We start from the raw sequence: 14,173 nt of genomic DNA on the forward strand, positions 1-14,173 counted from the left end.
TGTGGAGGCATGGTGGCTGGCCTTGGGCACCCTGCTAGGGAGCTTGTGTTCATGCCTTTCTTAACCTTGAATGATTCCTTGAGGAACCTAGGGAGATACAAAGGGGCTTTTGGTTATACTACTGTCCCCTAAGGATATGTGAAACATTTTGACTCTCCCTTTGCTCAGGGAAGCCCCTCCACATACTCACTGAGCTGGCACTTGCATGTGGGTGTGTTCCTCAAAGTTCCTGGAATTGAGTTGAGGGAGGCTTGGTATAAACTAAGCCATGTGTGCTGAACGTTCCATAGAGCTACATATGTATAACATAAAAGTTCAGTTCCTAATATTTATAACTCCTCCCAACACTGATAGGGATGTTTCTCAAATCCTATAATTCTTGTTGTTGTCTTTTGGACACAATCTCTACTCATGCTATAATAATCTTTCCACTGCAGTTGGCTCTCTTCCTCTTTTGAGAATACTTTGTCTGCCCTTAAATTCTTGTTGGGTTTCAAGCACCTATTCCACAGCTCTGATACCTGTGTACAGAAAATAATTCTCATCAGCCCATCATAGAGTAACTGACATTCTTTTTCAATGACAAGAAAAGCTTGTCTTTAAAAGAAGAGGAAAAGTCTAAAGTCATCAAAACAATGTAATATCCTGTGTGAAATGTTGCAGTCATGATGCCTTGTGGTTTGAGTCCCTTGATCATGTGCCCTGAGTTGGTGGTGGCTGTGGATGACGGAGACACTCAGACTCTGGCAGGTGCATTTTCAGCTGCCCTCACACTTTGGGCTTCTCAGGGAGGAGGGGCTGGAGCCCTGGCCGACCGTTAGCACAATGATCCTCAGGCTGCTTCTGGCTCTCAGCTTCTTCCCCTCAATTCAAGTAACAGGTAAAGACTTCTCTCATTTGTTTCCTCTTCTCAGTTTTTCTTTGGAAGCTTTTGACTGGCTTGGCTCATCCTAAATTTCAGACAACTTGTGAAATGTGGACATTTGCTCTAACACGGCAACCTGTTATTTAGGAACTCATTGATTCTCAGTCTACAGTATGATATTTTAAGAAATATTCTTTGGGATTAAGTAAGATTTATTCAGCTAGTAGTTAACAGTGTTCCAGGAAGCTATAAAAATTATGCTTTAAAAAAGTTAAGACAATTGCTCTAAGCGAGTTTGTTCTGAAAGCTCTGGATTTAGACTGCTAGCGTTCATATCACACATCCATTTCTTACTAGCTGAGCTTAGTGTGTCAACTTTCTGAGGCTCAGTTTTCATATCTATAAAATGGGAATGCTAATAACCTCATCTCAAGGTCATTGTGGGATAAAATGAAATAATCTGTCTGAAAAGCTTAGCACAGTCAGTGCTTGGCTTGCAAGATGAATGTTAGTCGTAGTTCCTATGTCTACTAGAATTAAGTGTGCCAGAATGAATTCTGGAGTCATCACAGCAGGTGACACAATTTAAATACTAACAAAAAATTAGTTTCTTTTACAATTAGTTGAAATCCGTTATCTTAGATTAAGATCTTTAAATTCCCAAAGATGTTGATGAGGATGATACACTTAGTGCTATTATAATGCAACTCCTTTTCAGATGAAGAGATCAAAGCGTAGGGATGTTAATTTGTCTGAGGATATACAGATATGAGTTTTTGGAGTCAGGGTCTGAACCACCTTAATATGACTTCAGCTCTTGACGATTACACTATTCTGCCTAATGTGATGTGGTTTATGATTTCATAGCTCCAGATATATCCAGGGTTAAATCATCTTTGGAAAAATCACAATTCCAAACAGAAAGAGATTGTTGCTTTGGTGGGCTGGAGATAGGCATTTGTTCAACTTGTTCCTAAAACTTGAAAAATGTCCCACTTGGCTCAGGATTTGTACTGATTAGTGAGCACATCTAAATAGTATAATTATTTTTCCTTTAAGATATGTTGAATGGCCAGTATCTTTAATTTTCTTTCTCATTTATTTTGGTGGTACGGAGACCGCATTATTTGCTATTGTTTTAACATCATGTGCATATGCTCCAAAGGGTACAATTTCCCAACCTGCACAAGTGAAATAGTTACATAGACACCCATCTATTTCATTGCCTTTTGTGCTGGTGAGCACATTTACAAACTGTGTGTATTCGTAAAATGTGCCAATACAATGAAAGACATAAGCCGGTAATGAGCTAGGTTATGCCCCAGTATCTGGTGCCGAGCATTTAAAGCTACCAAATATATTTTAAAAGAATTTTAAAAATGTATTTTAAAAATGGTCTTTAAACTCTATTTTTAAGGGATCTTTAAAATTTCTCAATTTATTACACAGTAAAGGATAGACAGAAAGAAAAGACAAACCGCATTCTCAGAGAAACTATTTAAGAATTTGTATACAAAATACTTTCCTGATGTGCTTTGTGGACAACCATCTGTCATCAACTCATTGAATCTCTTTTGAAGATATTTTTTATAAGACTCAAAGTTTTATATTTTTCCTTTAGAACATTTATTGAAAGAGGAGTAGCTAAAAATGCCTTTAAGGATACACACATATGGGACCTCTGTTTTCTACTTTGAGATACATCTGAATTTCAAATGCCAACTCACCCCCATAATAATTTTTAAGATTTGATACTGAGTGGCAGTCTAATGAAGCAGGGGTAGAGATGCTTTGAAATGCTTCTTTTTGTAAGAAAACTTATGAGAAAAAAACTACAACATAAAAAAATGCAAGACTCATTCTAATCGTTGGTGCAAAACTTACCATATACTTTTTGTCTTTCTGTATTTTCCCTCCATAAAGAAATTATAGATAAGGTGATTCTCTGGTCACACTGGAATTGTCCTCCCTAGGATTGAGAGAGATTACTGGTATGTCTGTGTTGAGGGGGGTGTGTGTGTGTGTGTGTGTGTGTGTGTGTGTGTATGAAGAACAGCTTCCTTTTCCGCTAATTAAAAAATTTGAACTCACTGGCTCAGAGCATAGCCTAACATGCTTATTCTATGAAGATTAAACCTAACCTGATTCTTCATGATTTAATGATACTGTAGAAAGATCTTTAGAGCTAATTTTAAAAAGTATAATTTAGGAAGCATGAGGAAACCTCAACGTAGACAAATCCTTTACTAAAGCTACATATTTTCTACCAGATTTGAGTAAGTGTGCAGTTGAGATCTACAAATTGAGAGGATTTTGTTGGACTTTCAAATAGGAGTCCAGCTTAGAACTGCAGTTCCTTGAAAGGGATCCACATCTTTTTTTTTTTTTTTTTTTTTAANTGTCCTTCTCTGCCTGACTTATTTCACTCAGCATAACACCCTCAAGGTCCATCCATGTTGCTACACATGGCCAGATTTCATTGTTTCTCATTGCCATGTAGTATTCCATGGTATAGATAAACCACATCTTCTTGATCCATTCATCTGTTGATGGACACTTAGGCTCTTTCTGTTTTAGCTATTGTGGAGAGTGCTCCTATGAACATTGGGGTACATGTGCTCCTATGCCTCAGCATTTCTGTATGAAAGGGATCCACATCTTGACAGAGGTAGGAAGAGTGTGCATATCTAGATGGCATTGTTCATAGACTTTTCAGCCAATATTGGTTACCTTTCAGCAAGGCTAATCATCCAATATGAAGATAAAAATCAAGACACCATTTATTTTTATGTGTGAGGATTTCTTTTCATTTCTCACTGAACCTCAGCAAATAAACTCTCCAAATGTCCGGTTTGAACATGATGGATTTCTCTAATGCTTTTGCGTTTCCCTTGGCACTTCTTTTTCTGAGAGAGGCATAGAGGCATGAAGCAAGGTAATTAAAGACCTCATTTTTAGTTCAGCAAATGACCCCTCTGAGGTCGTTGTCCACAAAAAGAAGTAGGTCCTGTTGACCTCTCACAGGAATATGTTGCTGTGAGGCTGGGCTTAGGTAAGATAAGATCGAGAGATGAGCATCAAAATTGCAATATAATCAGCAGACTGCTGTATCTACATGACATCCACTGTGCTGTAGCCTGTTTTACTGACTGTTAAAGAATTGACTGGGTGTTTTGTCATCTCATGTAAATTTGATGGACATTTCAAATATACAGACATTGCTTAAGAATTTGTTTTACTTAACTCCCACGTGTACAATAGGATTGTTATTTTTTAAAATTATTTTTTAAAGGCAACCATGCAGACAGGACTTTTATAGCAAGAATCATAAAATCAATATCAATATATCAATACCAAGGAATAGAATGAGTCATTTTCACAGACTGACTAGAAAAGAAATGAACCTGTGATCGTAACTCTGAAGTTCTCACATTAAAACCTTTTTTATGGGTGGGAGGTGGGGATCTTGCTATCTCTTCTTTAGACATAGACTGTTTTCCCTTTTAATGTCTTCATTTTATTTTTCTGAGCGGAGGAATGCCACATGGTTACCATTCAGCTTTTAAAACATGAGGATATGTTCCTCCCAGTAGTTCCTGTATGTAGTGTGCTGACAATTACAAAATGAAAAATTTCATGCCACCAATATCCTAGAAGAAAATTCCATTTGTGACTTATCATCTCTAAAACAATAGCCCTTTATTAACTAGTATAGACATTGATAAGGAAACATGATTGGAAACTTTCTTGTCTGCAAATCAGAAGGCAGGCAATCTTTCAAAGCACAGTTATTTATTTTTTTAAAATGTTTTATTTATTTCTAGGAGAGAAAGAGAGAGAGATAGCGTGAGCAGGGGAGGGTCAGAGAGAGAGGGAGTCACAGACTGAAACAGGCTCCAGGCTCTGAGCTGGCAGTCAGCACAGAGCCCGACCCGGGGCTCGAACCCACGAACCGCGAGATCATGACCTAAGCGAAAGTCGGACGCTTAACCGACTAAGCCACCCAGGCGCCCCTCAAAGCACAGTTATTTTACAGCAGGTCACTGAAAAGGATAAAATCTTTCATTTTTGCCTTTCATCTTGGTTAAATTTTTGCTTGCCTTTTTCTTCAAGAATTTTGTTACTTATGGAACTTAATAGACACTGGTACTTCTCTCCTCAGTAGATGGTTTAATTGAACTTCTGGAAAAAATAACATCTGGGTGGTTTTGTGACCGACTGAAGGGGTCTCTGGTTTTTGAAGCTGTGTTAGGGAATCTATATCTCTTTTATGGTAACTTCTTGACCCTTTTGGTCTTAACACGGTGTTGTCATCAAAAAAAGGTACCCAGAGCTTTCAATCTGAGAATCATTGTGTAAGAATGGGTCCCTGAAGCTGGAGAGAAGGCACCCCAGGCCCCAGGAAGAAGTGATTGCAAAATAGGTGTCAAACTTCTTGCTTGCTACTCTCATTTTCATGATTCTGAACATTAGAAGAGAGGAACACTGGATGGGGTCAAGGACTACTTGGTCACTTATTATCGGACATGAAAAAGAGAGTTTAGACTTCTTCGGCCTTAGTATTTCAATACTCATGTCGTAGGCATCTTGATTTAGTCTGTGTGTTACCATGCAGGTTATGTGTTTATGTTTTCATTACTGGATGAAAACCTGCACTGTGGTGGAGGTTACTTACTTACTTAACTTTGAGCTGCAACATTATCTGTGTATTGCCATTACCGTCATCTTGTGCATTTGTCATCATCTTCATTATCTGTGGGACTTCGGCTGGCAAGGTAACTGGGTTAATGGTTCCTGATGGTGTCATAAATGTCACCCACTCATACTCCACTCTGACCTCTGATCTAATCAGTACCCCATTTCTGCAGTATCGAAGTCAACTTTGTGGCTCACAATTCATCACGTAATGTATTGATTATAGCAGGAACTCCTGTTCATCACCCACTCATTCACACAAGAATCTGAATTTTTGACATGTCTTGCATTTTAACAATGACATAGATTCTCTTGTTAGGAACTGAGGTGGGTGGTTTTTTTTTTTTTTTTTTACTTGCTGAAAAGGTAGAGGTTGTATTCTTTACTACTTAAGAACACTTAACAGATGCTGAAGTGTCAGAACATCACTGTGGCTATATCTGCAGCTTTCATGTGTCGTGACGACTTTCTTTAATATTGAACACTACTAATAAAGAGGGTACATAATTTAAGACCAGCTTTAGGAATGCTGGGTCCAGGAGGGTTGCATTTTTGATCCACAGATTCTGTCTCATAGAAACTGGGAGAGAATGGGCACATATGAGAAGAATGTTTCCTTTCACCTTGGAGCTCCTGGGAGCACTAAAAACAGGCTATTACTAAGTTCCTGTTCTGTAAAGTGCCTGCTTCTTCTTGTGCTTTAGCGAGACAGGTCTTCATTCACGTACTCATTTGATAGGTATTTACTAGCATCTTATGTGTGCTATTCTAGATTCTGTGACTGATATAAAAATCCAGTTTGAGTTTCAATGAAGTACAAATGAGAATTGTGAAATCTTTCTAGAAATTTTTTCCTTCAATTTAACATCATTGAGGATGATTCTCTGTTCACAGTAATTTATTTTATATAAGCAGAAGCATCCATAGAAGTGGTGGATTCAACCACAGATGTTTAGAGATGGGTGAGAACTCAGACATCTCTCAAGCTATAGAAAAGCAAGTTGTGTTGATGGTTCCTAGAAGACACTAGTAGAAAGGTGACTTTGCAATGTGTTTTGGCATTTTTGGATGATCTTAGGCTGGATCCGTCTTACTTATCCAGTCTATCTTCTTTTATTCCCTAATATAGGACCCTCAAACCCAATATTGTAGCTTTCTTCATAGTCACACCCACATGAACTCTGTGTTTATGCCCTTTCTGATGCTGCAACCCTCCTAGGAATTTCTCCCCCTTTCCACCCATCCAAGTTCTACTCATTTTTTACTTTAGGAATATAATGCAAAGTTCACCTCCTTTGAGGAGTCTCTTCTTGGACATTCATCCTGTGTTATGGACTTGTAAGAGGAGTCTCAATGGGAACGTAACTCAACCTAACAAATATTTAGTAAACCTCTGTTATATTTTAATCTCTGTTGGAGTCTGAAGTAATATACAAGAGGAAAAGCATTATAAGCACTTACTTAGCACACAAGAACTGCTTGTGTAAAATCAACCAAGTTCTCTCTGCTTTCACAGACATTATGATCCAGTTGAGAAGACTATACATGACAGATAACTAACTTGGGGCTACTTCCTCATGCTGTTTCATGCCTCAATGACTTTGCATACATTATTCTTGTAATATGAAATGTCCCCTACACTTCTCACTTGAAGAAACCTTCTCTGAGACCCTAAATGGCAAAGTGAGGGACTTCTTTCCTTCTCAGGTTTCCTAAAATTGTTATTATGCATTGATACATCTCTATCTGTTTTTTCTTCTTCCTTAGACTGTGAGCTCTTTGCAGGCAGAATCATGTCTTATTCATCCAGATAACTTCACAACACAGTATAAGTTGTAACTTATTTCAGCACAGTGCTGGAAGCATTATAAGTGTTCAACAAATACGTGAAGAAGGAAGTGAATGAGTCACTACTAAAATGGAGAAACATAACATAAATATTCTAGTAAGATTAATGCATTTATGGAGAGGTGGAAATTGAAGTGGACACTAAAAAATAAATAGGATTTGAATGAATGATGTTAATAATAATTGCTAGCAAATATTTAGCACTTAAAATGTGCCAGACACTGCTCTACCTGGCTTTTCTTGTGTTAAATTACTTATTCTTTCCTGAAATCCTTTGAAACAGTTATTACGACTATCTTATCTATAAGACGGGGAAATGGAAACCGAAGCATGGAGCAAATAGAGCAACTTGCCTGTGCTCACACAGTTAGTGAGTAAATCTAGACACTCTTGCTCCAGGGTTCATATTCTTACCAATTTCATGTTACTTCAGGAGGGAGAAGCAATACAAATAAATAAATTAAGCCAGGAATACTGTTCTGTGTTCTTGGAACAGATGGCCAGTCTGAAGGTGTGGAAGCTTGGAAAATTAGGGTAGAATCAGATCAAACCAAGGACTGAATTCTGAAAGCACAAGTTCAGGCTTCATTTTCAAGGCATTGTGAAGCAGCTGGAAAGTTTTTGGAAGCAAGATGGTCTAGAATGCATAGAGATTAATGGCAAGTAGATGATGTTATAACACTCTGCACTTTGGCAGGAGAAGGGGTAATAGATTAGAATTTGGGTAGCAAAGGTAGGAACAGAAAGAAGTGATTATTTTGAGAAATGCCTGAAAAGTAAAAATTCCAGAATTTAATGCCTGAAAGAGAGGGAGGGATCAAGAGTGATGCCAAGGTTTTTGACTTAACAGGGGAATGGTGGTATCACTACCTGAGATCAAGATGTTGCTATGCAACTGAGTTTTGGAGCCAAATAGTGTTTAGTTTTAGACAAGCTGAGTTTGAGGTAAGGGCTTGATATGGCAGAAAAATATCCAGTACAAACCTGAAGCTATGGGAGCTGGGTAAGAAGAAGATATCTAAAAATCCTCATCTTTGAAGTAAAGCTGATGTCATAGGCCAGTAAAAAGGAGAGAGTATAACTACAGAAAAGCAGAGTTGAATGGGGAGAATAGCCCTGGTTGGGAGTCAGCTGACGAAGATGATGAGCTAGGGAAGGAGACATAGAATGTGTAAGAGGAGCATAAGGCTCGATAGAATACCACTAAAGCCAAAGAAGGAAAAAATTTCAAAAAGAGATAGTGCTTAATAACATTAATTATATAAGGGGAGAAGTGAATAGTGGCTTGGGAAAGAATTTGTTTTGGCTCAAAGGAGGCCAGTTGGAAATTTGGAGCTTAGAATGGTGGGGAAGGAAGGTAACACTTCAAAAGGCCAAGAAAAAGTGGAGGGAACAAAGTAGAGAGAATGGAAAGAGGAAATTGCTAGATTAAACTAGAGATAATTGGGAGCTTATATCACCTATAATGTCTTTTTCACACATGGTAGGTATGTAATAAATGTTTGCTGACTTAATGACTTCATTACATTTGACATGTGGAAGGAGCCAAATGCTGTTCTTGAGGGAGGGAGTGAATAAGTGAGTGTACAGTGTTGAAGGGGTGGAAGGGAAAAAGACTATTAGGAAATAAAAGAGGAAGAGGGAGAAAAATACAAGAGAATGGAAGCAGTTTTCTCTAGGAGATAGGGAGGGAGATTTGGGGCCTAGAGGATGGGAATATTAGAGAGAGGAGGATAAATGTCTAAGAAGAATGGAGGAGAAGAGATTCATAGGGGCAGAGATATGTATGTTAGGAGAGCGCTAGGGCAGATGAGTGATTCCATGCTGGCATACCTGACATTAAAAAACTTAAGTGTGTGTGTGTGTGTGTGTGTGTGTGTGTATAAAATTCTTTAAGAACAGATATTAACAGATATTAGTGTTAAAACTGTATCAACCAGAACTACTGTATAATACATACCTAATTTTGAAGGCTTAGTCCATTTGTATTTTAAATTTGCTTGAGCCTTCAAAAATGAATAACATGACTAGACTCGACCTCAGCTCATGGCTGAGATAAGAGGGTAGGTCACAAGGTTCAGATCAACCTTGCCCAATGGGCAGGGCTCCAACTTCTAGTCAGGGAATTTAATCTCAATATTTCCATGTGTTTTGCAGAACAAGGATGTAGCTGCTTGCTCTTGGCTTTGGGGAGGACATGTCTGTTATTCTATCCCCCCACCCCCACTTTTTTTCCAAACTTAAAAGCTAAAGCCATTGATTCTCAAGGTAGGTGATGTGATTAGGGGCTTTAGTCTGTTGAACTGTGACGAAACTTTTCTAGACCCTTGTTTCCTTGTGTGATACGTGAAGGGGTTGGATTTGAAGACATCTTACATCTATTTCCGGTTTTAAAATGCTTCTTACATGGAATGAGAAATGGTGGCTTTTATCTGTTCTAATGAGGCAACTCAGCCACCCGCCCCTTTGTGGATGTTCTTATGATTTGAGAGAGAAAATACAAAGAATTGCAGAGCAGACATCCCTGAAGTTTCTTGGAGAGACTGCAAACCAGGACATTAGGTACAAAGATGCTTAAAAATTATGGCGGGACTTAGTCTTTGCCCCCTCTCTTCCATCTTCTTATGTAATGTTAAGGTTCAACATAGTAATTGTTTTTTGGGGGTGCCTGGGTGTCTTAGATGGTTAAGTGTCCAACTTCGGCTCAGGTCATGATCTCACAGTTCATGGCTTCAAACCCTGCATTGAGCTTTGTGCTGGAAGCCTATTCAGAGCCTGCAGCCTGCTTCAGATTCTGTGTCTCCTTCTCTCTCTGCCCCTCCCTGATCGTGCTTTATCTCACTCTATCTCTCAAAAATAAATAAATGTAAAAAAAAAAAAAAACCACAGTAATTGTTTTCGAACTTCCAGGTCATGACAGTTGCCTAGAAGTTTGTGTATGCACCAAGGTGGCTGTGAGGAGGCCCTTTGGAGATGTAAAGTTGAATTATCATCATACTGTTTATGTAGAAAGCGATAAAGTCCTGGTTACCTACCATTTGGACTAAAGGCAACCATTTAGGGTAATAAAATTGGATATTTGGGAGTGGTTTGGTGGCTTTTGTACATATTAAGGTGCCCTTCCTAGTTGGCCTCTTAGATTTTCCTTCTAGCATTAGGATTGAGAGGACAATTGAGGACTTTTGAATTGTAGGGGTGGGTCACATCACACCCATTTATGTCACTTTGTGCTTAGGAAGTTTTAGTTCTGGAGTGCTCACACTCTGCATTGCTGGGCAGTGTCCGAATGGTAGGGATGATAGTTCAGGCAATAGCTTTCAGCAGCCTTACTCTTAACTGTCATCCTCATACAGATGACATCATGATGTACATATTTATCTCTGACTTTCTTAAACTCTGGTCTGGCATATCTAATTCCTGGACATTTTCTTCAGGATGCCTTACTCACCTCTCAAACCCAGTGTATTTAAATCTGAACCCAACAGGTTTTTTTCCAAACAAATTTCCTCTCTTCACTTACCAAATATTGTTAACAATGCCTCTGCTTTCACCCTCACCCTGCCCACAAACTCTGTCATTTCTGATTCTTGTTCACCATCAGTGAGCAGAACCAATCACCAACTCCTAGTCTGTCCGTTCCATCCCAGCCCCCTCCACAGCTCTGGCCTTATGAGCTCACATTGAAGCTATTGCAATAGACTTCTGATTGGTCTCTGCCTCTGTTCCAGCCTCCTCCAGCCAGTGCGCTCTGCACTGCTGTGCTAACCTTCTCCAAGGGACACTTACCACAGCATTCTCAACTCACCTGTTTCAACACCTCCTATTGCCTTTCTAGTACAATCCAGGTGTCTTTTCTTGGCATTAAAACCTCTCTATGATTGGTATCAGCCACCTTTATCTATTTCCCCTTTATGTAAAGGGAATGCTCTGCTGGTCACCAATAAACCTTTATCCTAAAAGTCATTCCCTTGATCTTAGTCTGTCTAAATTTGCCCCAGACTTCATTGCCCAACTAAAGGTCAGTCTGTCTGGAAAAAAAAAAAAAAGCCTCCAGAATCATCTGGTCTGGAAATACGGCCTCTTTCATGCGACTGTCCATGACAGTGCTCCTTTGCCATATGTGGCTTGGGAGTGGAGCAAATTGTGCATTTGCCTTAGAATTTCAACTAGAAGAAAGAGGCTGAGTCTTTTACATCTCCCAAGAACCTAGTGCATTTTGTTCTGTTACTTATTTGCTGAATAAATGCATGACTTTGTCATGGCAGAAGGCAGAATACTAAAGAACAATTTTCTGACATGTTGAAATTTCTTTTCAGAAAGTACTCATTGATCGTTTTGATAATTTTTCTCTCTTCAGAATTAATGACGAGGTGCTCAGATGGGACTTTTTGCTACTGAACTATTTGGCCTCTGAGTTACTTTCTGACTGCATGGAGCACAATAGTTTTTTAAAAGGGAAGAACAAATGTCCTCTACACTGGAGTGTCTGGCCTGTATCCAGGAGGGTGAGACGTGGAGCTTAGATTGGTGCTGGTTAACAGCAGCTTGTTGCATAAATTTATTAATTAGCTTTCTATTTCTATTTTTATTGTGACCTGGAATCATTTCTACTTGTCTGAACTAAGGAATATTGATTTTGTATACAAATCATTCTTTCGATGCAAATAAACATGCTTGACAGAACTGATAGTTGTACATACACATTTTGGGCAGGGCTGGTCCCATGGCCTGTTTCTCTAAACAAAGTCATTGCATCTGTCATGGTGGCCTCCTCTACGTGACTCTCTTTCCTTCTGGTTCTGGTAGGCTTACCCTGCCCATGCTCTTTTAGACCTAAGGGTGGTCATAATTCTGCTGCCATGAGCCACAGTTTCTAGCACTTGCCTTGTGGTTCCACACTTTTGACAACAGTCCTTTTATAAATAAGCCTTCCTCCTATTGCCCAATTTTGACTGTGCCATTTGTTTTCCACAGGGACCTTGAGAATATTTATATATATATATATATATATATACACACACATATATACATATATATACACATACATATATATATACACATATATATGTATATATGTATATACATATATATATATATATATATGGCTTCAAAAATTTAACATGCTTTTTCAAAGCCCTTTTTTTTTTTTGGAGGAGCTTTTCTGAAATCTTTATTCCTCCTGAAAATGGGAAGAGTTTCAAGACAACCGTCATTAGTAAACTAGATGAACAACTACAAAGTTATTTTGAAAATGTAATGTGTGCTATTACTTTTTTTTCCCATTTTAACATGAATTTCAGAGGGTCTGGAGCCATTGAAGGTGTGCTAGTAATTCCTAGCTTTGTTTTTAAATCAAAGAAGATGGCAAAAGTCTGATGAGTGTTTTGTACTCCTCTTGCTCACATTTGTATGAGGCTGAGCCACCAGCTAGAGTTACCAGAGCCACAGACAGAGAAAAGAGCCACTTTCCTCCCAGAAAGCACAGTTTGTCTTACAGTTTCCTGAGCAAACATGGGATTGGCCTATAAACAAGCCTGCCCCTAATGAAGCCTAAAATGGAGCAAGTGGTCAGACGGCCACGTGTTAAAGGGTATCCTAGGCCTGAACAGGAAATATACTCAGAGGAAAGTTACAGTAACTCCACCAGCTCTGTGGTCAGGAGGGAGGTACCGCGCCCCAAGGAAACCCGCGTCACCTTCACACCGTGTTCGCAAACACCACCAGGCAAGACAGTTGAAAATAGAAAGCTTTCATTTTCTTGGGTTCTTGCCTGACATGTTAAATTCTGTTCAGTCAGAATTTTAAAAAAGGAAACGACGTGATTAGGATCTTATGATCTGATTTTTAAGCTGCAAAAGAAACTCTGATTGTGATATACAGAGATAGAACCCAATAAAGTTCTTGAGAGGTTCTGAAAGAAAATCCATTTGCCTGAGAAAGAATGAAATCTGGCCATTTGTAGCAACATGGATGGAACTCGAGGGTGTTATGCTGAGTGAAATAAGTCAGGCAGAGAAGGACAGATACCATATGTTTTCACTCATATGTGGAACAGGAGAAACTTAACAGAGGACCATGGAGGAGGAGAAGGGGAAAAAATAGTTAAGGAAAGGGAGGGAGGCAAACCATGAGAGACTCTTGAATGCTGAGAACAAACTGAGGGCTGATGGGGTGGGGGGAGGAGAAGGGGGAGGTGGGCATGGAGGAGGGCACTTGTTGGGATGAGCACTGGGTGTTATATGGAAACCAACTTGACAATAAAGTATAAAAGAAAAAGTGAAGGTCTTAAAAAAAAAAGAAAAAAATCCCTTTGCTAATTAAAGATGTACTATATTTCTATTTACTGCTTCCTTAATGTCTCAATGCGAATTCCAGTCTTGAGTGCTGTCTACTCCACTCTCTGGTTCACTAGCCCTAGGTGCCATTCTGTTTCTTTGTGGCTCTATAAGAAAAGGAAAGATGGCATATCATAAATTAAACATGATACATATATGTAATTCACAAATATCTTGAGGTTAAGAGTTTGCCCAGTGAGGTTTGGACTGAAAAGTGACTATGTACTGACTAATGTTCAAGTTAAAAGTGTTTTGTACACACTTGGGAAAGCCAAAATAGAAAAGCTGAAAAAGTGTTGTTGGTTTTGGATCTGAAATAATTTATAAGATGCATTTTATGTGAGCATATTGTCCATAGGCCTTATCTGGGACCCATATATGACTTTCAGGAAGTCTCTGAAATCGTAAGCAAAGTGTTTTGTGCATGTGC

General features: G+C 38.9%; 1 protein-coding gene across 2 annotated transcripts in view; it reads left to right on the forward strand.

Moving 5' to 3' along the window:
* Nucleotides 1–668: 668 nt before the first annotated feature.
* Nucleotides 669–14,173, forward strand: part of CD28 (CD28 molecule) — a 28,221-nt gene continuing 14,716 nt past the window's right edge. The window contains exon 1 of one of the 2 annotated variants that reach the window (XM_077747623.1): nucleotides 669–750. In XM_077747623.1, the coding sequence (XP_077603749.1) occupies nucleotides 669–750 (82 nt within the window). Of the gene's footprint in view, nucleotides 881–14,173 lie in introns of both variants that reach the window. The other variant, XM_077747622.1, reaches the window with a different exon arrangement.

Source organism: Crocuta crocuta, unplaced genomic scaffold (genome assembly GCF_008692635.1).
Source record: "Crocuta crocuta isolate KB4526 unplaced genomic scaffold, BGI_CrCroc_1.0 scaffold159, whole genome shotgun sequence".
Taxonomy (NCBI): Eukaryota; Metazoa; Chordata; class Mammalia; order Carnivora; family Hyaenidae; genus Crocuta; species Crocuta crocuta.